Here is a 24,194-nt window from a genome sequence, read left to right on the forward strand (position 1 = left end):
TGGGATGAGGCCTGGGGTGGGAGAGGAAGCAGGAAGTGGCCTAGAGGGGAGTGTCCCGTCCCCGTCCCTGGCCGTCAGTGATCATGGCTGCCTCAGCTGACGGGGTAAACAAACACGGGGACGGCCCACCAGCGGCCCCTCAGGACATCACCGCGGGGGAGGAGCCCGCCCCCACGCCCACCTCCACACACAATGACCCCTGGCAGGGCTACGTGTCTGACAAGAAGCCCGTCTCGGAGAAGAGGAAGTGGAAAAGTAAGTGTTCTGTGCGGACGGCGGGATCAGCCAGCCCTTGACGGGAGGGAAGGGTTGGGGGCTGTAAGGCAAGAAACCAATATTGTGTGGATACTTTTTAGCAGACCTGAGCAGCCTGATTTGATTTAGTGCATCGTGAGACACTATGGGATATCCTGCAATTCTGTGGGAACCCAGCAAGGATTGTTAATCCATTGACTGGCCTTTACTCTGTAGGGAGGTTATGGTAATAGGTAGGAGTATACTATATATTAGTGATGGGGGTGTTTTGAATGGCTATTAGACAGGGACACTGAATAGTGACTTGGAGAAACATATAAGTTAGGGTGACCACCTGTCCCTTAAAATACGGAATCGTTCCGTATTGAAGAGTGAAATGTTGCATTCCGTTTTGAACCAATACAGAACACCATTTGTTCCGTATTTGGCTGTATGAATATTCAAGCAAATGAAATCATTAATTCAAAATCATCGTGACCAAATATTGAGTCAAATATATAACCAGTTCACAAAAATATGAGTGTTAGGGGTTGTCGTGTGATACGTGAACAGTACGCGTCGTATCGTCTCTCTCCTTCCACCTCCACCATCAACTTCTGCCAGCCTAGAAAGGAGATGGGCGGAGAATGCTGCTGCTGTGCCAGGTTTCTGCTCTGCTAGGTAGTACTGAGCAATGGCTACCTCTTCAGGTTCTCTCTCCACCCCCCTTCAAAGGCGAAGAAGCAGAATCGACTCCAGAAATATATCGCCATGAATGGGAAACTGATTATTCATGGGCCAGCAGTACTGATGACACTTTTAAAGCAAACTGTAAATCACTGTTCCAACTTCAGCTACTGCGTCCCGTATTTTTCTGAGCTGAAGGTGACAACCCTAATGTAAATGCCTTTGGTACTTTGTCACACTGGTGACTTCATGATATTATTGAATCAAGGCCTGTTACCAATTAAGTCAGTGATTGCCAACTCTGCCTCTATGGGCTCATGGCATACTTCCTGGACATCAATCCTGCTCTCAGGGTTGTTTCTGTACGAGATATCCCTGAGTGGAGGACACCAAGGGGACGTCCACGTAACTCATGGCTGGGGCAAGTTGATCGAGCCTGCCAGGGATGGAGAGGGCATCTATGTGAGAGCCTGCCTGGTGGGACCTTTGGGAATGAAGGCAGCGAGTGAGTGAAGCGACATGCCCTCGGACGTATGCTCCCCATTAGTTAGTAGGTGTTTAGTCCCTCTTGACCCTCATTAGGTTTACTTAAAGAGTGGTGAATACAGACTTGTAACCCTCCTTGACTCCAGACAGTAACCTTTTTCTTCTCAACATTATTATTCCAAGTTAGACAGGTCACTGTTGCGTACGAGCCATCTCCACCGTGGTCCGTTATGTACTGTCTGTTCATTGATAATTTTGTCTCATGTCTTCCTTTACAACATCCATCAACCTCTTCTCTGGTCTCCCTCTTCTACCCTGTGCTTTCATTCTCATTACTTGTCTTTCTAGTCCTTCTCTCTTCTTATTACATGTTCATACAATCTCAGTGTTGCTCGTTGTTATTTCTTCAATATTTTCTTAACTGTCATTCTGATGTAAGTGTTTTATCTTCTAGGCTATCCTCTCTAGTCACCCCAAACGTCTATAGCAACATTCACATCTCTGCTACATCCAACTCATGTTTTTCCATCTTTTGGATAATAACCTAATGCCAGTAAATTAAGTAAACGCTGGTAAAAACATTCATTACCAGTAAACAAAAAGAAAAAAAAAAAAAATGCTTTGACAAAAAATAAAATGTGACTTTGGCAGTGTTAGGGTGATTTGGATATGCTGTTGATTTGCTTCTCACAGCTTGTTATGGAAGGATTAATTAACATCAGGGAGGATAGAGATTATGATTGTCAAGAGTGAGAAACTCATAGCCCATCCAACCCCATAGGGGAAGATGAGATTGTTAGCTAAATGAAAAGAAGGGAAGCCTTTCACAGATATTGTTTCTTGAGTGACAATTGTACTTTAAAAAGGGAGGGCAGGTGGATGGTTTTATGGCCTATACAGTTGATGATTTTCTCTGGGGATGTTGAGCCTCCAGCAGTATTGTTTTTGTCCTCCCTTTTTTATTCTTCTCCTTGCTTTACTGTCACTTTTTTTTTCATATCCATGTGTTCTCATGGAAGGGACTTTGTTTGGATCTATGTATTTTTTTTCCCCTTGATTCTCTTTCATGGATGGCAATGATAATAATAATAATAATAATAATAATAATAATAATAATAATAATAATAATAATAATAATAACAATAATAATATGAATCATATGGGGCAGGCTGGGACACATGTTGCTGCAGTTTACCTTACCTTAACTTTGCCAGGTTACTATAACCACCTGACCTGATAAAACCACTCACCTGTTCTACCATATTAGCTGGTTAGTAAATAGTTATGCCTGGGAAATTTAGGGCAAGGCAAACTGCAGTAACATTATGCCCCACTCTACAACATATGATTCATATCTGCTGGAGGCTCTACGTAATCAATCAATCAATGGGGGCATACGCTGGGGGCACGTCGCCTCGCCCACCCTACGACGACAAGCCCGGGGGTCCCTCCGGGCGAGTCTCCATGCAGGCCCCCTTCCCAACGTGAGCACCTCCCGGCAGGATCTATCGACTTGCTCCAGCCACGAACTCCGTGGGCGTCCCCTTGGCCTCCTCCACTCAGGATTGTCTCTTACAGAGACAACCCGATGAGCAGGATCAGCTTCCGGAAAACGTGCCACGTGCCCGTATTGCCGGAGTTGGCGTTGACGGACTATGCAGGTAATATATGTCGAATCAGTCTCACGGAGTAGTCGCCGGCATGTCTCACAACCATAGAGTAAGACAGGGAGCACAAGGGACTTGAAGATCCGGATCTTTGTCCTTCTGCAGTTACCGACAACGCCATATACTCGTGTTGAGCGAGTCCATAACACCGTGGGTGGGCCAGACCAATCCGCCGTAAGACTTCCTGGCCACTCTACGTAAGTCAGACAGATTTATACAAGTGTAATGGCAGGGAACACATGTCAGCTGTATGATAGGCTTGGTTATCATACATGGTTTTACCCTAACACAGGGCCAGCAACTGCATCGGCCCCGCGCCTCTAAGGGCCCCGCGGGGATGACGTCACTCATACGTTATGAGGTCTGTAACAATTGCTCTTCATCGAGGGAAGGGGAGGTGAGGAGGGATGAGAACATTGAGATGGGAGGAGGGGATGAGAAGGGAGGAAAGGAGGGGAGGAGAGAATAGGAGGTGTGGAGTGAATGAGAAGGGAGGAAAGGAGGGGAGGAGGGAGGGATGACGTGCCTACCTCAGTTTGTATTCTTTTGTATTTGTTTGACTGCACTAAATGGCAGTAATTAAGATGTATTTTTGCATTGGGCCCCGCACCTGCTAGGGCCGGCCCTGAAGTAACACATCATGCAACTAATATGTATTACCCAGATAGTATTCAGACACTTTGCCATAACACAGTGGACAGCTTCAACCCCAAATCCCTCTACCTCTCTACCTCCTTGTCTCCTGACGTATACTGGCATTTCTAATACGGCAATCCATTCACAGAGTGGTCTTATACCAGTAGGTATGTTCGGGAGAGACTGCAAGCATTTTAATAATTTTCTCCTCAAAGTACTTCGTCATGCAGTTAATACGGTGAAGAACCGTAAATTATATCTCGGGAGGACGAGTTTCCTCCCCGTTATCTCAGCCTCTGCACCAAAAATGTTCTCTATAAGATGCGTCATTATTTATATCTTAATGAATGGCGTATATCCATTCCATGATGTATCATGCACAGGGCATCTCATTAAAATACACGCAAATAAAAGGTAGAAATTGATATAATTGTCACCCTCACCCACCCCTACCAGCATCACAGCTCTGCACATGCTACCTCTAAAAAAACTATCATCGCTGTAAAAGTAGTGCAGGGCCGTGTGGTTGGGGCGGGGGTCAATCATCAGGGTTATGGGTTTTATTCCTAAATAAACCACAGGGGAGATGAAGCTGTGCATAAGGAATAAAACGCATTTCTTGGCTGGGTCACCGAGCACAATATGCGTCAGTTACGCCCACATCCACAGTCGACTTGCAGGTGAAGGTGTTGAGAGGCAGGTGGCAGGAGGAGGCCTGTCAAGTGAAGCAGAGGTGCCGGCCGGTTCAGAGGGGGAAGAATGCCATAATACTCAACAGACAGCTCATGTAACCCGGCATGCTGATGGGCCTAGCTTTGGGAATACCGTATTGCAGTGACTCATTTCTTCTGGTTGGCACTTCAGACGTCATTGACTTAAAATCGGAGTATAGTGTTGGAAGGGCATTTGTTATAGCATTCTGCTCTAGTGGTGAGAATACTGTAACGTTTACCTATCGAAACTATGTGTTTCATTCCCGTTTTAACTGTTATTCAGCCTGCCAAGTAAGCGAATATGACATTCCCCTCGAGACTCAGTGACGCAGGAGCCTCCTTGTTGCTACCTCATATTTCATACATGTTTTTGGGCCCTCATCGAGTCCTTCCAGCCGATGAATGGAGGTGGAGGATGTGAGTGGAGCGAGTATTGTCGGTTTGGAGGTGACGGCGAGTATTGATCAGTCGCCCCGCCCCGCCTGGTCGCCGGGAGGGAGGCAGGCAGACAGTGCGCAGCAGCCTGCACCTCCACGATCTTTCCCAGCCTCCCACAGGCAGCCGCGTCCTGGAACTCATACATGTATTTTTCTTATCAACACCAAACCAAATCAGACCTTAACCGAAGACCGCTAACGCTAAACATCTCGCCATTTAATCATTGTTAAGCAGTCGGTCAGTCACCCGCGAATCATTTTATTTCCCGTTGAGAGCAATCATAAATTTCTACGTCGTGATACAATGGTTTAAAAATGTTCCCTCTATTAATAGCAGCGGTGCCACGGTACCTTTGAAGGGGAATAGAATGCCTGTTTTATCTGGAAGCAGCCAGCCACGTTCCGGGCACGCCTGCGCAGGGCTGCTGAGCCTGGAAGCAGCAACAGTGACTCGCGCGGCCGCTGCCTCCACGGTACTCATTGCTGTATTGCCGATGATTTGTGAGACACTGCTCCATGACCTGGTGTTTCTTGGCTAAAAGTCGATGTCGTAAAGTGCCAGAGATGGAAATAATGGCCGAAAGTGAAATACAGGTAGGCCTCGAGGTGGACGGGGAGGCAGAAGCGTGCTCGAGGTAAACAGACGGAACGCTCACGCCCGATATGTGGCAACCTCCGTGACTCACCAGAAGAGCGTAGAATCGTGTGCAGCCCTCGCGATCTGGGCATGCTTGACCTGGCGTGAGGGTGTGGAACGCTGAGGGAAGGTGTGAGTCCCCCCCCTTGAGGAAGTGACTACCATTACTAGCGACGTAGTGGATTTATTCGGCGGGTTAAAGGAGGAGTGCCCGACGAAGGTCAATTTAACGATTACTCAAGATCCACGAGACTTGAGAGTGCCTGGCTGCTTTGGACAGATGTTAGGCTGGACACACACACACACACACACACTACCAGAGTAAATCGCGTGTGCCAAAATCATTATAGACGGGACTTGTGGGTTGGTTGCGGCGTGTTCCCGTGATTTTGTGCGTTATTCATATACGTCACTACTCAAACGTATTCATGGCAGTAAGTTTGATATCGCAGACTGTTCAGACGTTGTTAATCTTATGCCTTGAAGTTGGTTTGCGTTAGTGGATTGGTGAATCAATCATAAACTTTCCCATACGATTTACTGGCGTAGAGATGAGATGGTTCAGTGATGTTTTTGCTACACACACACGCACACACACACACACACACACCATGATTAATAATACGTTTGCCAATACGTGCATGGCCTCACCACGTGTCAGCTCGTGTCTTAATCGCTTCCTCATCCCTTGGTGGCATAGGCACAGGTGTCCACAGTATTATGAGCGAAGACAAGCGTGCTTTGGCAGTATGACTGTGTCAGTGAAGTGTTGTGTAGCACGGCACTCCCTGATGGCCGCCCCCTAAGATGGTGCTGGTGGAGATGGCCGGGGCGGAGGACACCATCTACCTGTGCAACTTCCGGGTTTCTGTGGATGGTGATTGGCTGTGCTTGAAGGAGCTGGCCGAGGGAGGCAACAGCAGCACAGGGGTCGCGAAGGACAGCTCTGCGTCCTCGTCCCCAGGGTCACCCCCGCCCTCAGGTGCCTACACCCACCACCAACACCACCACTTCCCACCTGGCTCCTCCTCCCTGCACACTCTACCCCTCTCTGAGCCACTGATGTTGGCCACAAACTCGGAGGGATCTGCCGAGGGGGACAGCTCCCCGCCTCACAACCCCGCCCTGGACTGCGAGGGCGGGGCCGTGGGCCGGGCGCTCAGCATACTCCCTGGCCTCCCGCCGGGGCTCTTCGCGCCCTATGTGCCGCTCACCTGTGGTCCGTCCGCACGCTTTCTTCTTTACGTTGCGCGACACCCCTGCTGGACAGTGCTGGCCCTGCCGCCCTCCCTCCCTCCCTGCCACAGTGCCAACGGTCCTGACTGGGTGTTGCTTGCCCAGGCAGTGGCTTACTTCATGGCTCTACATCATTTTCACATATGGAAGGATATGAAGTGTCTTCATATGCCATATTTATCATTGTTCAATAATAGTGATAAATAATAATTATGTATTACCTCTGCTATAGGTGAGAAAAGCAGCAATGATAATTATAATTTGAGAAATTTTTCTGCAAAATTCTCACAAGCAGATTCAGGTATTAACATGCTTGCTCTCCCTCACATGCCTACCTCAGCCAGGGCTCCAGCACTTGTCCAACAGATGTGTCTCACTCCATGGTCCATAGTCTTATCAAATTAGAGCATTAAAACACTGTATTGATGGCTTATTACATAGCCATAATTAGCTTAAAATACTGATAACTGATCACTCATTAAAGTAATAAGGAAATCAGTCTGTTACATGCTGTTATGATCATTATCACTGGTATTTTCACTGTCATAAGAGGAATTTCTCTGTGAAAGCAAGCGGACTTCAGTCTTTGATACTAAATAAAAAAGTTAAATTGCTTGGATAGATTTAGATAGAGTGTTGTATTTTTTTTCCATTGTTAACATAATTTTCATCTACTAAATGTTTCCTTTGATCAGAGAGGGATGCCATCAAAACAAGGTTGAAATGTTCCCTATTTGCATCAGATGATCTAGTCATTAGCAATAAATTTTAATATCCTAATTTAAGACATGGCAACTCAAAGTCTAATCCTATAGTACTATAGTACATGATATATTACACTGCAAAGTCAGCATCCCAGAATCAGCAGCATAATGCAGGGGGGAAAAAAAGTTTGTGGATGTCTTTGATTCCAATAATTTTGTGGGGAGGAGCTAGGGCTGAGGGCATTGCAAAGCATGACTGCATGGCTGGTCCCCACAAGGTAGGTTCATCCAAGGCAGGAACATCCACCAGCTTCTTACAATTACTTTGCTCCAGCTGCTGCTTTGGTTGGTGTTTGAGGGCTTTTTCTGCCCATGTGAATTTTTGGTATCAAGGGACCTTAGCACCATAGCTCTCCTCATGACTTGCTAGATGCAGGGATGTCAGGGTTGGTTTAATGTATGTACTCTGAGACTTTAAAGCTTTTTGCCACTGAGAAAACAGGAGTGCCCTACAATGAGGTGAGAGTAAGAAATCAGATGTGCTACATTGATGGGTTGTAGTACATATTTTATATGAATATTATTGTAGAAAATGATAATTTTGATTTGTGAATGTGTATGTGTGTGTGTGTGTGTGTGTGTGTGTGTGTGTGCATGCGAGCGTGTGTGCGTGCGTGTGTGTGTGCATGCTTGCGTGTTTGGATTATGTAAGCTGTTACATTGTTGCTGGTAGCCATCTAAATTCACCATGACCTATTCACAAGATAAACACCCACTTAGACACATAAAAACCCATCCTTTATTTTGCTAACGTACTGATCCATCTTCATGTCCTATTTACCAGTTTAAGGAAGTACATACATATGCCTGAGTACCTGTAAGAGTACCTGTGTTCTTATGTTAATCCATGGGAGAGTTCCTATATTTTTCATGAACCATATTGATTTTACATGAAATCAGGTTTTGCCTGTAAAAGTTTGCTTTGAATTCTGTAGTTCAGAGGAACATTTTTTGTGTAGTTGTAGAATGTGTATGGCATATTGGTTTTAGTGGAGTGAAAGACTGCTACAGTTTTCACTTGAGAAGAAATATTTTGTTTGATGTAAATAATTTGCTCTTCTGCAAAGCATCTTGACAAAAGAGTAATGTGATGTGCTGTTTCTGTAGGGTGTAAGTAGCTTCATCTGATACATCTAGATGAAACATTTACCATGCACTGCATAACTACACATGTCATATAATTCATCATTATTGAAAATATATGTCCCTGAAAAATATGTATATAAAAATTAGGTTTCGTAGTAGAGATGACAAAATAGGGATAGGAATCACAAATCGTAAATGCTCAGTTGAACTTTAACATTGCTTGCTATTTTGAAGAATTTCTGGAATATCATTTTTCTACATTTTGATATCACACACTACTGTTGTAATGCTAACTGAAATTATAATACTGGGAATAACCTTCTATCATGTGTCTTGCTCTGTAGCCATACAGTAGTCAGAGTCATAGATTAGTCATAACAGCATCAAAGCTTACCATCTTCCAGTAATATTAGTGTGTTCATCTCCTCCTCAGAGCGGGACCCTGTGTGCATTGAGCGCAGCAACTTAGTCAACATCTGCAAGTTGGTGGTGAAGGAACTCATTGAATCCTCCCTAAAGTTTGGCCGCCAACTGGACTCGGACTCAGTGCCGTTGCAACACTTCTTCATTGTCTTGGAACATGTCTTGCGGCACGGACTCAAGCCCAAACGGGTGGGTGTTGTCGGAACCTCTACTAATACTGAGCTTCTGAGTTGATCTCTGTAATGTATATGTAATTAGTTCTTAATTTATCTGGACCTTTCTAAGAAATGACTACTGACTGACTTACTAACTTATTTAAATTTATAATACAACATGATTCTTGCTGTAGACATTAACTACCTTGCAAAATTAAATACAGGCTTTGTTTACCGAGTTCTTCTATGCTGAGGTAACATTAACACTTTATTTTGTAGGGCTTATTGGGACCAAAGAAGGAGCTGTGGGACCTTTTTCAATTGGTGGAGAAATGGAGCTACGAGGCTCAGGACATCACAGCCAGTGTTCGGGACTTGCCCACTGTCAAGTAGGTGGAGGCCAGCTTGGACCTATTTTACAAGTTTCAGGATAAATATAGCAAGATGTCTAAAGAAAATTAAAAGAAATAGTAGATCCAACAGTGAACATGTATTGTTGATATCTTCTGTATGTAGTCACTACTGTACTGGAATTAGTCTTTTGGGGTTCATTAACTCTCTCTTTGATCTCTCTCAGGACTCACATTGGGAGAGCACGTGCATGGCTGCGACTTGCTCTCATGCAGAAGAAACTTGCCGATTATTTCCGGCTGCTTATTGAACGAAGGGACGAGCTGCTGACAGAATTTTACGAGACAGGTGCACTGATGTTGGCAGACGAGGCAATAGTGATCATGGGCCTCCTGGTGGGCCTTAATGTGATTGACTGCAACTTGTGTGTTAAGGTGAGGGAGTGGAGTGTGTGTAACCTTTATGCTAATGTTTTCTTTATCTGTTTTTTTGTTTTTGTTTTCACAGTAAAGGAAGCAGCTTAAGGGTAAAAATAAACAAATAAAAAAGCCTGCTAGTCACTGCTCCTCTAAATAAAATAGAAATGAGTGGTCAAAAGAGAGGTCAGTGTTGAATGGAGAGGTGTCTCGAGACCCCTGCTGTATATATTTGCATCATTCCAGTGTGGTGTGTAGTACAGCACCAAGTTTCATGTTTATCAATGTGGCAGAAAAGTATGTAAAACCTGAATCCACATAAACTCGGGCACTGCTCCTATGATAAAAAGGATAATTGGCTTCATTCTCATCCAAAATGTTCCCTGTATACCCTTTGCTTATTACAATAACTTACTACAACTGGGTGTGTATCTCTAGGAATCAAAACAGTACCAGTGCAAGTATTCAGATGGGCAGTCTTTCAAATTAAAGGAGACACAAAATCTTATCTCTGTGTTACAGGAGGAGGACCTTGACAGCCAAATGGGGGTGATTGACTTCTCTTTGTACTTGCGTAACACTGGGGCTGACCCGAGCCCTGATGACAACCTGGAGCAGACGGACATGACCACCGTGCTGGACCAGAAGAACTACATTGAAGAGCTGAACCGCCACCTCAAGTGTGTTGCAATCATATACTCGCTCTCTCACTTTCCTCCCTTGACTTATTTATGTTTCTAAATGTTTTGTTTTTTCTTGTCTTTCCTTTAGCATTTTTGTTTTTCAAGAAGGAACTAATTTTTTTTGTTTATGATTGTGCTATGTGCTTTAGAAAAGAAAGAATTGCTGAACATTAGTTGTTAAATGCTAATCAATTCTGATTTTTTTCGTTAATGCAATGACTCAAAATTCCCATACATTATATAAAAGTAAAAGGAATTGCTTAGAGCTTCTGCCTACATGATGACAATGATACACATTATGTAGAGAAGTAAAGATGTCTTCAAGCTGAGTTAATCATAATGACAAAGAACACTCCTCTATTATGCACACTCAAGAACACACAGACATCCACACAAACAATCCTCCTCATAGTGCCATTTCTTTTTTCAGTGCCACAGTGACCAACCTTCAGGCCAAGATGGAGACTCTGATAACCACCAATGCCTTAATGAAAGAAGACTTGTCCATTGCGAAGAACACTATCTTGCACATGCAGGAAGACAATGACCGCCTCAGGAAAGACAAAGGCCTGCCCACCCAGCAGCAACAGGAGCAGCTGGAGAAGGAGGTGAGGACTGTTTCTGCCTGTCTGCCTCTTTGTATTACATGACTACCTGCCTGCTTGCTTGCTATTCATGTGGAATTTTTTTTTTTTTACAAAACTTAAGGTCGGCATCTAGGAGACATTTTTTATGGTAGTTCTTGATCTGCAGCTTTTTTTTTTTTTTTTTTTTTTTTTTTGGACGAAGCAAAAGATTATAAAAGAAATGGTCATTGAAATGCTACGATGAGTTTGATTATAAAGCAGTTCCTCTCCTAGTTACTATAAAGATCTCATGAATTTTTATACTGGTTTCAGTTTTTAGTACATATCAGTTGTGTTGGAGTAGATTTACCTTTCACTTTCACCCCCCATTCAAAACAACCCCACCACCAAAAGATTTAACAGTGAATCTACATAAAAAATATATCAATAAAAGAATAAGAAAGTACTGAAATAGTTTCAGAGGCATGATAATTTAGAATCACAAATAAAAGCTAAAACAAAGGATAAACGTACCATTATTAACAGCTACTCTTTCCACTCCCTCATGGCAGGCCCAGAAGGCAAATCGTGTGAGTGTGATTGGCTGTGAGGAGGAGATGCAGGACCTCAAGTTGCAGCTGGAGGAGGAGAGTGCCCACAGGAAGCAGGTGGAGAAGGAGCTTGAGTTACAGATCCAGATGAAGGCAGAGAGTGAGATGGCGGCCAAACTGCTGGAGAAGGACATACATGAGAAACAGGATACCATCATCTCCCTTCGACAGCAGCTGGACGAGATTAAGGTCATCAACTTGGAAATGTACAGAAAGTTGCAGGTAAGAGAAGCATTACCACACTCCATTCTCATCCATTGTCTCTTTCTTCATCCCCTTTACTTCTCTTTACTTCCTTCCTACTCTTTTCCCTTAATCCAAACACTGTCATCATCAAGCTTGTATGGCCCATCCCTCTCCCTCCCAACATGTCCTCCTCTCTCACAGCTTGTTTGATCTTTCCTTCCTCTCTTCTTTCCCCTACATTGAATACATAGAGCATCCTTTATTTGCTAGTATATTTTCTCTTGTTGTATCCTCCATATATTTGTTTACTCACCATGTTTTTCTTATTCACCTAATTTTGTTTTTTGTATATATGTTTTCTGATAGTGTGGAAAAGTCTTTTATTAAGGGAAATGGGTTGGTTATCCTCTATGCCTTGTGTCCTCAGAGTCTCCCTTGTGTATATTTATCTTGCTTTGTTTTTTCCCTAAGAGTGATGTGAGGAGTGTGGCTTCTGTGTGCGCTAATGAACTTTTTATTCCTTCGGCCTGAGATGAGAGACTGGGCATGTGTTGTGGTGTTCGCTTTTTGAAACAATGGGAAAAATCATTGGGGGTTCCTTGCCCATAGACTAAAAAAGAAAATTATTAGAATATTTGAGAGAGGGCAAGAGAGAAGAGAGAATGAGAGAAAAGAAGAGAAGTGGATGTTGAGTGGATAAAAGATAAAAAAGAAACAACTGGGATCAAGTATAAGATCAGTTGTGAGAAAACTCATTTAATGAGTCCCTTAGGCTTTCTAGGGTAGTGTGGATGTCCTGTTAGTGGCTGAAGAAATGGTGTGTCCTCCTCCCTTTATAGTAATTGATTGGGCACCTTTATTTTTAAAGTTGGAGATGTCATCTCATTCCTTAGTTCTTTTCTTTCTGTATCAGTTTATGGTACTGTAAGGCTTTGAATTTCATTTGTCTTTAAGTATATGCTCAACTTTTTTCTTCCTACTTTGCATTTTTGTTAATAACTGCTTTTCCCTTATTCCCTATTACCCAGTCACATACCTCACCTACAGTACACAAGTGGGCAATAATCATATTTTTTGTATTCATCACTATTATATTACCAAGAGATTACTGCACAGCCTGGCAACTTTCAGAAAACATTTATAATTAATTTGTGTACCTTATTTTTTCAACCCATGATTTCATTACAGCCGGATCAAGCAGCAATGTCAGACCTCAGCTGCTTCCATCATCATAGTCAAGCTCAATGAGCACTCCTGGTTCTTTTCAATGCTGTTTTTTATTATCACTGAAAATATTGCTCTTTTCTGCAGTGTTCTTTAATTTAACATTGAGCTTGACTGTAAAGATAAAGTCTGCATGTCATGTAGAAGAGCTTGCTTATGCTCACAAGGCCCAGGTTTTTGGTCAGATTTTGCAGGCAGAAAAGTATTTTTATGTATGCTGAGCATATTTTGATCTGACTGCCCACTTTACTAATATGTGGATAAAGACGGGAATGTGTTTAGGAGCTTCATCTTCACTGTACATATCTTGAGGATTTTTCAACTCCATCCTTTAACAAAAACAGTTGTTCTTGCTGCATATTCAGTAGCAAGTGGCTTGCAATATCTCAAAGAATTAAGGGCCTGGTTTGTTTTTTCTTTGTTGCTGTTACTAACACACACTTTTTCTGTCCTCTAGGAATGCGAACAGGAAATTTACGAGAAGGGCTTAGTGGTGGAGCGACTGCAAGAGAAAACCACAAAAATCAGTAGCATGCTCACTAATCTTAAATATTGCACCGAGTCACAATTTGCCCCTCAGAGTAATAATGCGCCTCGAACCTCTTCGGAGTGAAATTGAATTGTAAATAGGAAGGATTTTCATATTGATACAGACAAGTGTTAGACACTGGAATAGATTATGGTTAGTTAGTCAATATTGTCTTTGCCTAAATTATTTTGTAAGGGTCTCAATTTCTCTCAGCGACCAATTTTGTTCCAACCAATCCCCTTCCTAGAATCTCACTGCATGTTTGAGTAATGTACATCTTTTGTGTTCTTGAAATGATGTTGCAAACTATATGTAAATACCAGGACAAGCTCTCTCCCCTCCCCATATTGCATATCATCAGCTGCAGTACATTGTGTGTTCCTGTATCATGAATTGTTGTCGTCACCTTCTTGTTGTCTAGATTACATTTTCTTTTCTTTGTGTGCTGCAAAGCTTCCTGGCATAATCAGTCATTGATCTACTTGTAACTCCTGTGTAGCTTATTTGGCATTTCTGGTGCTTCCTTATATCACAACATACTGCCTCCAACTAACGACAATTTGGGCTCGTCTCAACCTGTCTAGCGTGTGTGAATGTGTGACAACTCTTAAGACCAACTCAGAGAAGCATAGAATGTTATCATACTACTAAATAGATTCTGCATTATGGTACATGAATGTTATTAAGATCATGAGTGACAAAGTATTGTGAAGCATTTTGTATTAAGCTGGATGTATATTTTCTTATCCACTAATTGCTGTTAGTGCACATGTCCCTGAAGAAAAAAAGAGAATACTCGGCCGCAAGAGAGGTCTTTGACAAGACAAACACACGGCGAGGAACACTGGTATTCTCTACTGTATGTTTTTCAGGAATGCGAGAGCTCATTAAAACAGAAAACCGAACTCATCGGTCGTCTGGAGGCCAAGGCAGCAGAAATGGCAGAGACTATTCGCAATTTGGAGTCACAGTATGTATTCCAGGACCCTCAGTCTTCTCATGAACCCTCACCAGCAGGACAGAGGTCTCGGTCCAAGTCATACTATGAGCCACCTAGCCAAAGGGAGGCCGAGGAGCCGGCTGAGGGAGAGGAGGGGCAGAAAGGTGGGGTAGGGAAGTCAGCTAGTATGTGTGAGCTTCAGAGCAGAGCGGCTCATCCCTTGTGATAAGGCCTCTCCCTTGTTTGGTGCAAGAGCTTGCTACCACTACTACTAATACAAATAATACTATCATATCGACTCATATATAAAGGGAATGCTTTCCTCATTTTGGCTTACTGATGTTTGATTTGCCATTCACCCTCCTTTTCCCTCAGAAACTTATGCAGTATTTTTTATCCTTTTGCAGTTAGAGCATATTACAATATTTTCTGGATTATAAATGCTGCATTTTAAGTCATCATGTAGTGAGTGAAAAAATTCTTAATAGTCTATTCATATATAGTCTTATTGGTGTCTTTAACACAGAAAAACTATCATATAGCCTTTTGTATATGTTAAAGAAATAGAGAGGAAGAGAATTGGTTGAAAGAGTAGGAATGCTTTAATAGATAAGCAAAAATTGGCAAACCTTCAGCCAAGTGTTTACATTATCAGCTGAGGCAGCCATGATCACACCTATTACTTGTCGCGCTGATGGACGGAACACATTTCTGCTGAAGTTATGCCCTCACCTTGCCAGTGTTTGTTTTGATGACATGTAGTGACGTACTCTCAAGACATTGCATGTATCACCTCAACCAGATATTGCCAAATAAAGGAAACTGTATCTTGTCAAAGAGTTTCATTATCACTCAAAGCTGAAATTGATACATTTGGTTGCCTCTGTTTCCTTGTTTGGTTTGTCAAATTTTGTTCATCTATCTGAGACACCAATTCTGAAAACACACGCTACTCTGCTTTTACTTTGTGTTTATGATTTAAATATGTTTATGTGATATACTTTGCTAAATTTATTTAAGTTATTTATTTAAGTTTTCCACTTGCAATTTATATTTGTTTTGAGTTTCTGATTTTTCATCCCCACAAGTAAACTTTAACCACCAGGTATGAGGAGTGTCTGCTTCAGAAAGAGGCAGCCAAGACCACTGCTCAGAAGCTCAGTGACAAGGTTAGTCTCACAGGAGGTCTGACACTGAAGAGCACAGGTGCTCCCTTATATATGAACATGGTTGGTTCGACGGGTTGGTTCGTAACTCAAAACATTACCTCAATATAGTTGATAGTATATTCTATCAGCATAATTTATTGTTTTCTCACCTCTGTCATTTCTATACTGTTCCTTCTTTCCCCTTGTTATTAGGTAAAGGAGATGTGATATCGAATACACTGCCCCCACATAAACAACATCCCCTTTGTAGAGCATGAGCTGAAGATGATGAAATGTACCCCTTCCTCTCTTCCCATTCTCAGCTCAAGAAGGGGATGGATCAGGAAGAAGAGAGGAGGTGGTGTTTGATCATCTCCACTACTCACACTTGCTTGGCATAATATCACATGACATGTTAGGGTTAGTAAGCATTTATGAAAACCACAAACTGCCATGAAGAATGCTGTGGCATCACAAAAATAATGGGGTTGTGATTACAAGGTGGCACTCTGGACCATTTAGAATCTATTGTGCAGCAGCTGAACTTCTAAAATGGTGCTGTCTTGAGAATTTGGATATAAAGACTGCCTTTTTTTTGTATTTCTTAAAGTTTGTAACTCAGATGTTCATAAATAGGGGAGCACCCGTGTATGATGTCAGTCTTTATCTCTGAAGCATAGTTCCTCCAAGAAGTGTCATGCATGACAGTAGGAACATACTCTGGACTCCCAAACAACAGCATGGCTTCAGAGAAATTTTCATTGTATTTCATGTTTCATTAAAAGGGGTTCGACTTATTGTTAATCATTTGTCACTCTTTAACCCTTAGATGGTGGCAGTATTTGAAGAGTAGCTCCCCCCAAAATGAATCATCTATATCATTTTTATAGTCACTGCCGACCTTAAAACCGTAGCATAAATATAGTTATGCCGCATAATAGATGTTTTAACTATCATCTGTATATAGATTCTACTGCAATCTGGAAGTTTTGTTATATTTCTGCCATACAAAACTGACTGACCGGATAATGGACTGTCTATATATAGTTCCACCACTGTTTAAGGGTTAATGTCAACTTCGTTATGGAGACTGGTCAAAGTAGGCCCTTTTTCCATTTTTCTAACAACAAAGCATGACATTTGTTGAAACCAGTAATAGTCACACATGACTAAATCTTGTTAGGTGTGTGATGGGGAGGTGCAGTCGTCCACCCTAGAGACAGACCTCAAAATAGAGCGTGAGTGGCGCCAGTCCTTGCAGGAGACACTGGTGAAGGATAGAGAGGCAAAGGCAGAGCTTCAGCAGCAGGTCAAGGAACTGGGCAAGCAGAGAGAAGTAAGTATTCCCACTTCTTGTTCAGTTGGTTTTCCACATTTTCTAATGCAAGAAGTTTTAGAAAATTTACATATAAATTTACATATAATTGTTAAATTTGAATTATAGCAGTGATGCCTCCAATTACATTTTGCAGTGGTGTTTTAGAGGATGAAACTTAAACATTTGTTACACCATCAGCAAATGATCTGAGACCTTGGTTATCCTCATCACTATTGATAAGTTTTCAATATGATGGTTGCACCTTAGAAAAAATAGTTGTCTGAGTAATGCTGAAATGGCTACTTTTCATTATAGGAATACCTGGTTTTGAAAGCAGCACACATGCAACTGATTTCTACTGTTGAGAACCAAGAGAGAACTCTTGAAGAGCTGGGAGCCCACTTGTCTGAGTCTAAGCTGAAGATGGCTGATCTGCGGGATGTGAGCAAGTCCCTGCGTGATGCACAGTGGGCTCCCGACAAGGAGGCAAACAAATGTCGCCTCTGTGAGAAAGAATTCAGCATTGCTCGTCGCAGGCACCACTGCCGGCACTGTGGGAACATATTTTGTCACAGTTGCAGTGACAACACAATGCCACTTCCCTCTTCAGCTCGGCCAGTCAGGGTGTGTGACGCCTGCCATACCCAGTTGTTGGAACGGTACTCCAATTCTGAAAACTAGTGTCTGGGTGGCTGTTAACACGTCCAAACAATCCTGTCCATTTGTTTAGAGGCCGGTTATATGCATTTCCGTAACCATGACTGCATGAATTTGCTCTTTGTGTCAAAGCTGGAAATGGTGCAACATTTTGTACATTCATGTAAATCTGGAGAGCTGTGAATAATGTCAATACAAGTAGGAATCTTTATAATTTTTTAACTAGAGATTCATGTATGTGGTTAGTGACAGGTTAGTGAAGGAGGGGTGCTTGGCTAGGCTCATCCTCCCATTCTTCCATAGGAATCACATGTGGCCACCTACTTCACTACTATGAGCTTCTTGTTCTTGCAGAGGGAAGAACATGATTATGGGGAAAGACTTCAAAGGTATTTTTTGTAAAAGATCTGATCTACATTTAAGCAACAAGAAATATGCTGAAGAAATCAAAAAATCATTTGCATCTCTTATACTTTATGAGACAATTTGATGGTTGAGCCTCATAAGATTTATTCAGTTTTAAATAAGAGCAACCCACACATGGTTGCATGAAAGTGTTGATTGCATGCAGAGGAAGATAGTGACTATTGATGTTGATTATATTTTTATATTGTTGTTAGAATGAGTTGTGTGAAGATGATAGTCTATTGGCACATTTATACTATGTATAGATTGAATTTACCAAGAAGAAAACAATAAGGCCATTACATGTTTAGCCAAAAAAGATTAATACATTTATTATGTTTGGACACTATTGCAAATCTATCTTATGATAAATTTGTCTTCAGGTTGTCATTGTATAGCTTTATCCATGAATGTAAGTGCATTGTCATCCTGAAATTACAGTATGTTTAGGGGGAAATGTTTACCTGGATTGCAAAGAGGTCATCAGAAACTTTAAGGTAAATATTGGAAACAAAATTTTACTAATGTAGTTTTAGTTTATGTTCATGGCTAAAGTAGTATTCTTCACACAGTTCTCAAATTTATAAATTTGTTAACTCGATTGTTATGTTTGTATCATATTATTTGTCCGTCTGCACAATTCCAGTAAGAGTTCTGTTATCCAAAAGTAAGATGTATGTATGTGTTAAGGTGAGTACTAGTGAAGCTATTGTAGAGGTATCCCAGATCAATGCTCCCAAAAAATATGGTTCTATTGTCTAAATTTTTTGTATGTGAATTATATTTATGATGGGATGTGCAACAGTGATGGTGAGGTGCAAAACCTGGTGGAGTCTCCTTTCCAGTGACACTAACTTAATATTGAGGAAGTCATCCCTCATGGTGAGTGTCTTTCATTCCTTCAATGACTTGTTCTCTGGCTACACTTGCAGATGTACAGAGGACCAGGATGACATGGAAAAAAAATTGAGGAAGTTGTCAAGGTAATGACAAATTTATTTTTAAAATCTGCTCATTATCTACATGTGCCTTGCTCAGTGCATTTTATATTTCTATTTTACATAATATAAAGCATCATGCTGTATTGTAAGAAGTGGGTAAAAATAAGCATAAGGGTTTTTCACTTTCTCAATATTGAAGGCATTTGAAAGAGTGATATATATGTCAGATTCACAATGACAGGAAAGGAAAGTTAGGTGGCATATACTATATTGTTGATTATATTTTACACTAAAGGAAAGTTTTGTTGATTAAAGGTTGGAGTTTCTATTTGCCAAAGCTAACAATACTGCACACGTGATGGCTGCAGTTTTGTGTCTTGTAACTGATAAGCTTTAGTGTGTTGGGTAATGGGAATTGTGTGTGAATCAGGATAACAGAACTTTTACTCAGCTATGTTTTTGTTCTCAGTTTCAAGCAGCAGGCCTTCTCAGTAGCAACTTCTACAATTTTGCTTGATTTCATTCATAGTCAACCTGTGCAGAGGACTTTTTTGTAACATTTAAGTGTACCCATTATGATATTCAGTCCTTGCCTGACTCGGCAGTCTCACTTCTAGATCTGATAATTTTTTCCTCTTAACTCCCTGTGGTGAATGTTGGCATGTTGGTCTAGGCGTATACAGTTTGTCTTGGAGAGGTATTCTTGACCAATTGTGAAGAGCTCACGTATTAAATTAGAAATATTTAGGCAGCTTTAGTCCTGAGTTTGGAAAGTTTTCCTTTAGCTGTACAACCTGAAGTAAAGACTTTCTCAAACTGTGTGCATATGGCTGTAACATGCCCACATTGAAAAAGCAAGATGCTTATAAACTGCACTGCCTGTGTCTCAATATTTTAACATTCAGTATAGCATGATAATGCTTAAGCTGATGCAATGCTGCATCTGTGAGTTGAAATCATTGGTGCCAAGAATGGAGAGGTGCTAACTAGGACGTGTTACCAATGTACACCGGGACCATAAGTGCTGAGAGAAATATTTTTCTTAATTCTATAAATGGAGCAAAGGAATGTTAGCCCTTGAACGTGTCATTTCTTTGCCTGACTGCATATAATACTACCTCCAAAGCTGATAATAACCACTTTCTCAGCTGTTGCCTGATGCTGCATGTCTCATAACTGCCTCTTGATTGAACACTTTCAATCCATGCCTGATTCTTCATGTCTTTGTGTCTAGATCTGTTAGTATACTCTTCCATACTTATCCTGTGTATCAGATAACAATAGTCTATATTATGCATGCAAAATTAATGATCTTCACACCTTAATTTCAGCTGAAACACATAAATTGATCTACTGGTTCCTAGTCAGATCACTTAAGCTTTCCCTTGATATTTTTGTCTCGGCTGAAATTAAAACAGTGATTTGCCTTGTCGGGTCACCCATAGTATGCCCCACCAATTTATTGCATGTGAAGACTGATTAGGAAAACTAACACATTTTTCTAAAGCATGATTTAAGTTTCCAATTCATGTTACAAGCTATCATGATATATGGCTTTTCTTGTATATGAAGGAATGTAATATGAGTTTTTATTGTCTTTTTTTTTTAACAGTGGCTATACCAAAAGGCATTTACACCCCGCAGCAGCTGCTGTTAGTGGCATACTCACAGCATTTAAGACAATAGTCTGTAAGGTTGTAATGAGCTGATATTTTCCAATGAAGGTAAATGTTACGTCATCAGTTAGGGCTTTGGTAAACTTTGAATAACAATATTATTACTTTTGCATTGTATGACACGCATACATAGGATGAAAACATGATGCTCTGTTTATCAGACGAGTGAGACATGGAAATGGTGTGATTGATATAGTGTGTGTGTGTGTGTGTGTGTGTGTGTGTGTGTGTGTGTGTGTGTGTGTGTGTGTGTGTGTGTGTAAGTATATACACTCATATTAGGGTATAGAAAGGGGGTCTATAGCCTAGTTATGGATACACTGAAGGGCAAGTGTTTTTCTTAACTAATCCAAGTTTGTAATGAAGGTCACGTCTTTGGTCTCATCTCACCAAACACCTCTTTTACTAGCTCTTATTTGTATATTGAGGTAAAGTGAAAGAAGCAGCAAGCCCAGAATATAGGCTTTCTTAGGGGGCAGAGTTGGAGACTGGTCCAGTGAGGTTAGAGAGCCTCCATTTGGAGTAGAGCTCTGATAATGGTATGCATATTCTGGATTTACAGTGAAAACATAAAATTCCAGAATCTTTTCACCTGTAGTACTCATACATTAAAGTGCTGAATATTATTTTCAGTCTCACCAAAGTAATCCATTCAGCAAAGACTATAATAATACACACCAAGCTTTTGCTGTGGCTAACTTTTGACAATGTCTTTTTCAAAACTAAATGCAATGACACAAACATGAGGTAGTAACTTGTAAAACTGAAATTTAGAAGATTCCTGTAAAAGCACCTGATAAAATTTGTTAGTTGTGCTGCATGTGATAGGACTGAGATACCACCTCAGCTATGGGTTTGCTCAGACTCTAGAGACACTTTGGCTCCCTAGCTGTTCTGTGTCCATCCTTAATTGTCTTCCCTTAGATGCACGACCCTGCCTTCACTTCACCCTCAAACATGCAGCTAAGGCATGACGCTACCCAAACTATGTAACATTTTTCTACCATACATGGGACTTTTTGCAGGAAGATCAAATGGGAAGCCATGCCCATTAAACCTTTACTTGTAGGTGAGAGTACATTGAGAGTTTCGATATTTTGTATGGAGGTCAGAAACCATGCCCGAGAAAAAGTAGGTCAGGTAATGCTACTGCCATCCCTTATCCTTCTCACCTGAGTTGGCTTAATTCTGCCTCTGAGCTGTGATGGCTGTGTGAGTGTTAGCCTACTGTTGTGCTCACTGAAGAGTTGGTATTATAGTATGTGTGTACAGGCTGTGTTCAAGGTATTTGCCACACAGCATTTATTGATTAGGTAACTCATGTTGGAAGGATCGAAGGTTGAAAAAAAGTGTAACAGTATAACATGGCATTCAAGAGAGAGAGAGAGAGAGAGAGATTCTTTGTGTGAGTGGGCCCTTAGTAGAAACAATATGGAGTGTTTTCTTGAATGAACAAAGAATATGATTATAGAGTCCGGGAAGGCTTTGGGTGTTTAAGTTACCGTTCCTCGTCATTGAAATTGCACGAACGTTTCATAGTTTAATAATTATTCTGTTCTTGTTGTTATCCACGCCTTGCAGGGCTTTGTGTGCTTGCCAACAAGTCTCGAATGAGTGTTAAATCTTACATCAGTGTGTGCGTTTGTTTGGCTGCCCTGACCTGTGGTGTCGAGCATGCAGATTGTTAATGACCTGTCGCTGCATGAAGAAATTTTTGTATAGCTATGCTCAATTAAATTATTTTGGGGAAGTGTGTTTTACTATCCAACAAAATTCAGTTAGGGTGGTTACTCATTATTACAGTTTTAGCGCCATTTTGGAGGGGTTCCCTGTTAATTTTGACAATTTATGTTCCTTTCGCTCCTTCCTCTTTAAGCTGGGTTCACACATAGCCGACTTGTTCGACCCCGTTCCGTCTCGATCAGTGAAAACGGAACAAAACGTGTGGCATCGTGGTCATGGTCGGCGCCGGCGGTAATCATGAGCGGGCATGCTTGAAAAAAAAATTCGGAGCCGGCCGAGACTTGACGGGGCGATTGTCAGAAATCGGCATAGAACGGGATTAGAACGCGGTCAGGCGGGGTCAGACACCGCCGGCGGCGGGGGTGAGCCCCCGTCTGGCGGCGTCAAGCAGGATGGAAACGGCATGAAAATTGCGTGGCCCGTGTGGCCGCGTCGCATCGCTAGCAGTCCCCGGTAGGACGCCGTTTGTAGCAACGTCGTATCCCTAGCAGTCCGTGGCAAGCGGTGTCCTGCCGGGCAAAGTCATATAGACTTTGCTGCCGGGGTACCGCCTCGGTCCTGCCGCGGCAGTGCCGCCACATGGCCTTGGCCAGTGGTACTACTGTTCGTGCAACATAGCCAGCGACGGACCGCAGCCTGACGCAGGTGGGGGTCCATCGATCGCTGGCTACGTTGCACGAACAGTACCGCTTGCCAAGTCCATGCGGCGGCAGGACCCAGGCGTGTAGGCCAAAGACAGCATGGGGCAGGCTGTTGTCGGCCACGATTGATCCAATTCTCAAAATTTTCTAGGTCGGAACCGAACGGGATGCTAATATTTAAGTCGGCTGTATGTGAACCCAGCCTTACATTGTGTTCCGTTCACCCCACACTATAAACCACTTGCCTGCGCCACGGCGGGCTCAGACGACCCAAAGAAAGCCTACCGGCGTCATAGGCCAAGATATAAGGAAGAAAAATGTGGAGGTGAAGCAGAGTAGAGACTTTTTATATTCCTTTCTCTGGATTTATATCTATAACCACAGCACCCTTGCACCAAGGAAGCCATTATCCTCCCCCCCCTGAAAAAAAAAGGCCATCACTTACTTGGTGTTACAGTTGCGCTTTCATAAACCGCGCGGCTTGACATCTCTGGGGCATCCCTTATGCTGTGTCCGCCTCCTTTGGTCGCGGTGGCGGACCCTCAGACGCTTCCACCCCTCACATCACCTAATAACAAAGGGCAAAAAGGAGACCATGAAGTCAGCAGGTTCTGAAGAGTGTTCATATAGGTTCATGGTACCGTACAGAAGGGTCAAACTAAATCCACCAGAGTCAAAACTACCCCTGGAAATGCCCAAAGCTCCTATTAAAGCTTTGTCAAATATAAATACTGAAATAACACCAACACTTTCTTTACAGTGCCTTTTCCGCGGCAGGAAGACCGAATAGTCCCACGTGCATGTGTTGCGAGAAATATCTCATTGCAGAATAAGTCGCTCTGCTGTCCACTACGCATGCGCACTGGGGAATACATGGCAGGAAAACACATTAATTTGCCGTATTTTGTTCTAGTTTATCCACTTGTGATCTTTGTAATGGTTGATATTCCCTGCAAGATAACAACACCAGACCAATAGACCAAATAAGCAAGAACTGA

The 24,194-nt window shown here is 42.2% G+C and overlaps 1 protein-coding gene and 1 long non-coding RNA gene across 8 annotated transcripts; one reads left to right on the forward strand and one right to left on the reverse strand.

Moving 5' to 3' along the window:
* Positions 1-18,228, forward strand: LOC126981501 (RUN and FYVE domain-containing protein 2-like). 6 transcript variants are annotated; one of them, XM_050832597.1, is made up of 12 exons: positions 4,875-5,006; positions 6,198-6,479; positions 9,017-9,195; positions 9,441-9,550; positions 9,739-9,946; positions 10,451-10,608; positions 11,042-11,219; positions 11,750-12,010; positions 14,600-14,697; positions 15,773-15,836; positions 16,999-17,151; positions 17,449-18,228. In XM_050832597.1, the coding sequence occupies exons 2-12, from the start codon at positions 6,305-6,307 to the stop codon at positions 17,812-17,814; spliced, it is 1,950 nt and encodes a 649-aa protein (XP_050688554.1). In that variant the 5' UTR covers positions 4,875-5,006; positions 6,198-6,304; the 3' UTR covers positions 17,815-18,228. The 6 variants fall into 6 exon arrangements, with proteins under 6 accessions (XP_050688555.1, XP_050688554.1, XP_050688552.1 ...); XM_050832595.1 differs by lacking the exon at positions 4,875-5,006 and adding an exon at positions 5,249-5,333; XM_050832594.1 differs by lacking the exon at positions 4,875-5,006 and adding an exon at positions 5,289-5,454.
* Positions 9,096-24,194, reverse strand: LOC126981507 (uncharacterized). Of its 2 annotated transcripts, none has more exons than XR_007733969.1 (4): positions 23,955-24,194; positions 23,642-23,764; positions 11,712-11,908; positions 9,096-9,243 (listed from the first exon to the last, which is right to left on the reverse strand). It is a non-coding gene; the product is annotated as an uncharacterized LOC126981507 (long non-coding RNA). The 2 variants fall into 2 exon arrangements; XR_007733968.1 differs by having other exon boundaries at positions 23,944-24,194.

Source organism: Eriocheir sinensis, chromosome 48 (assembly GCF_024679095.1).
Source record: "Eriocheir sinensis breed Jianghai 21 chromosome 48, ASM2467909v1, whole genome shotgun sequence".
Classification (NCBI taxonomy): domain Eukaryota; kingdom Metazoa; phylum Arthropoda; class Malacostraca; order Decapoda; family Varunidae; genus Eriocheir; species Eriocheir sinensis.

Excerpts from the sequence above, each read along its gene's own strand:
- LOC126981501 (XM_050832597.1), top strand. The coding sequence starts at position 6,305 with ATGGTGCTGGTGGAGATGGCCGGGGCGGAGGACACCATCTACCTGTGC. Across the intron at positions 9,947-10,450 it reads ACTGCAACTTGTGTGTTAAG|GAGGAGGACCTTGACAGCCA; the intron begins GTGAGGGAGTGG and ends TCTGTGTTACAG. Across the intron at positions 10,609-11,041 it reads GAGCTGAACCGCCACCTCAA|TGCCACAGTGACCAACCTTC; the intron begins GTGTGTTGCAAT and ends TTCTTTTTTCAG.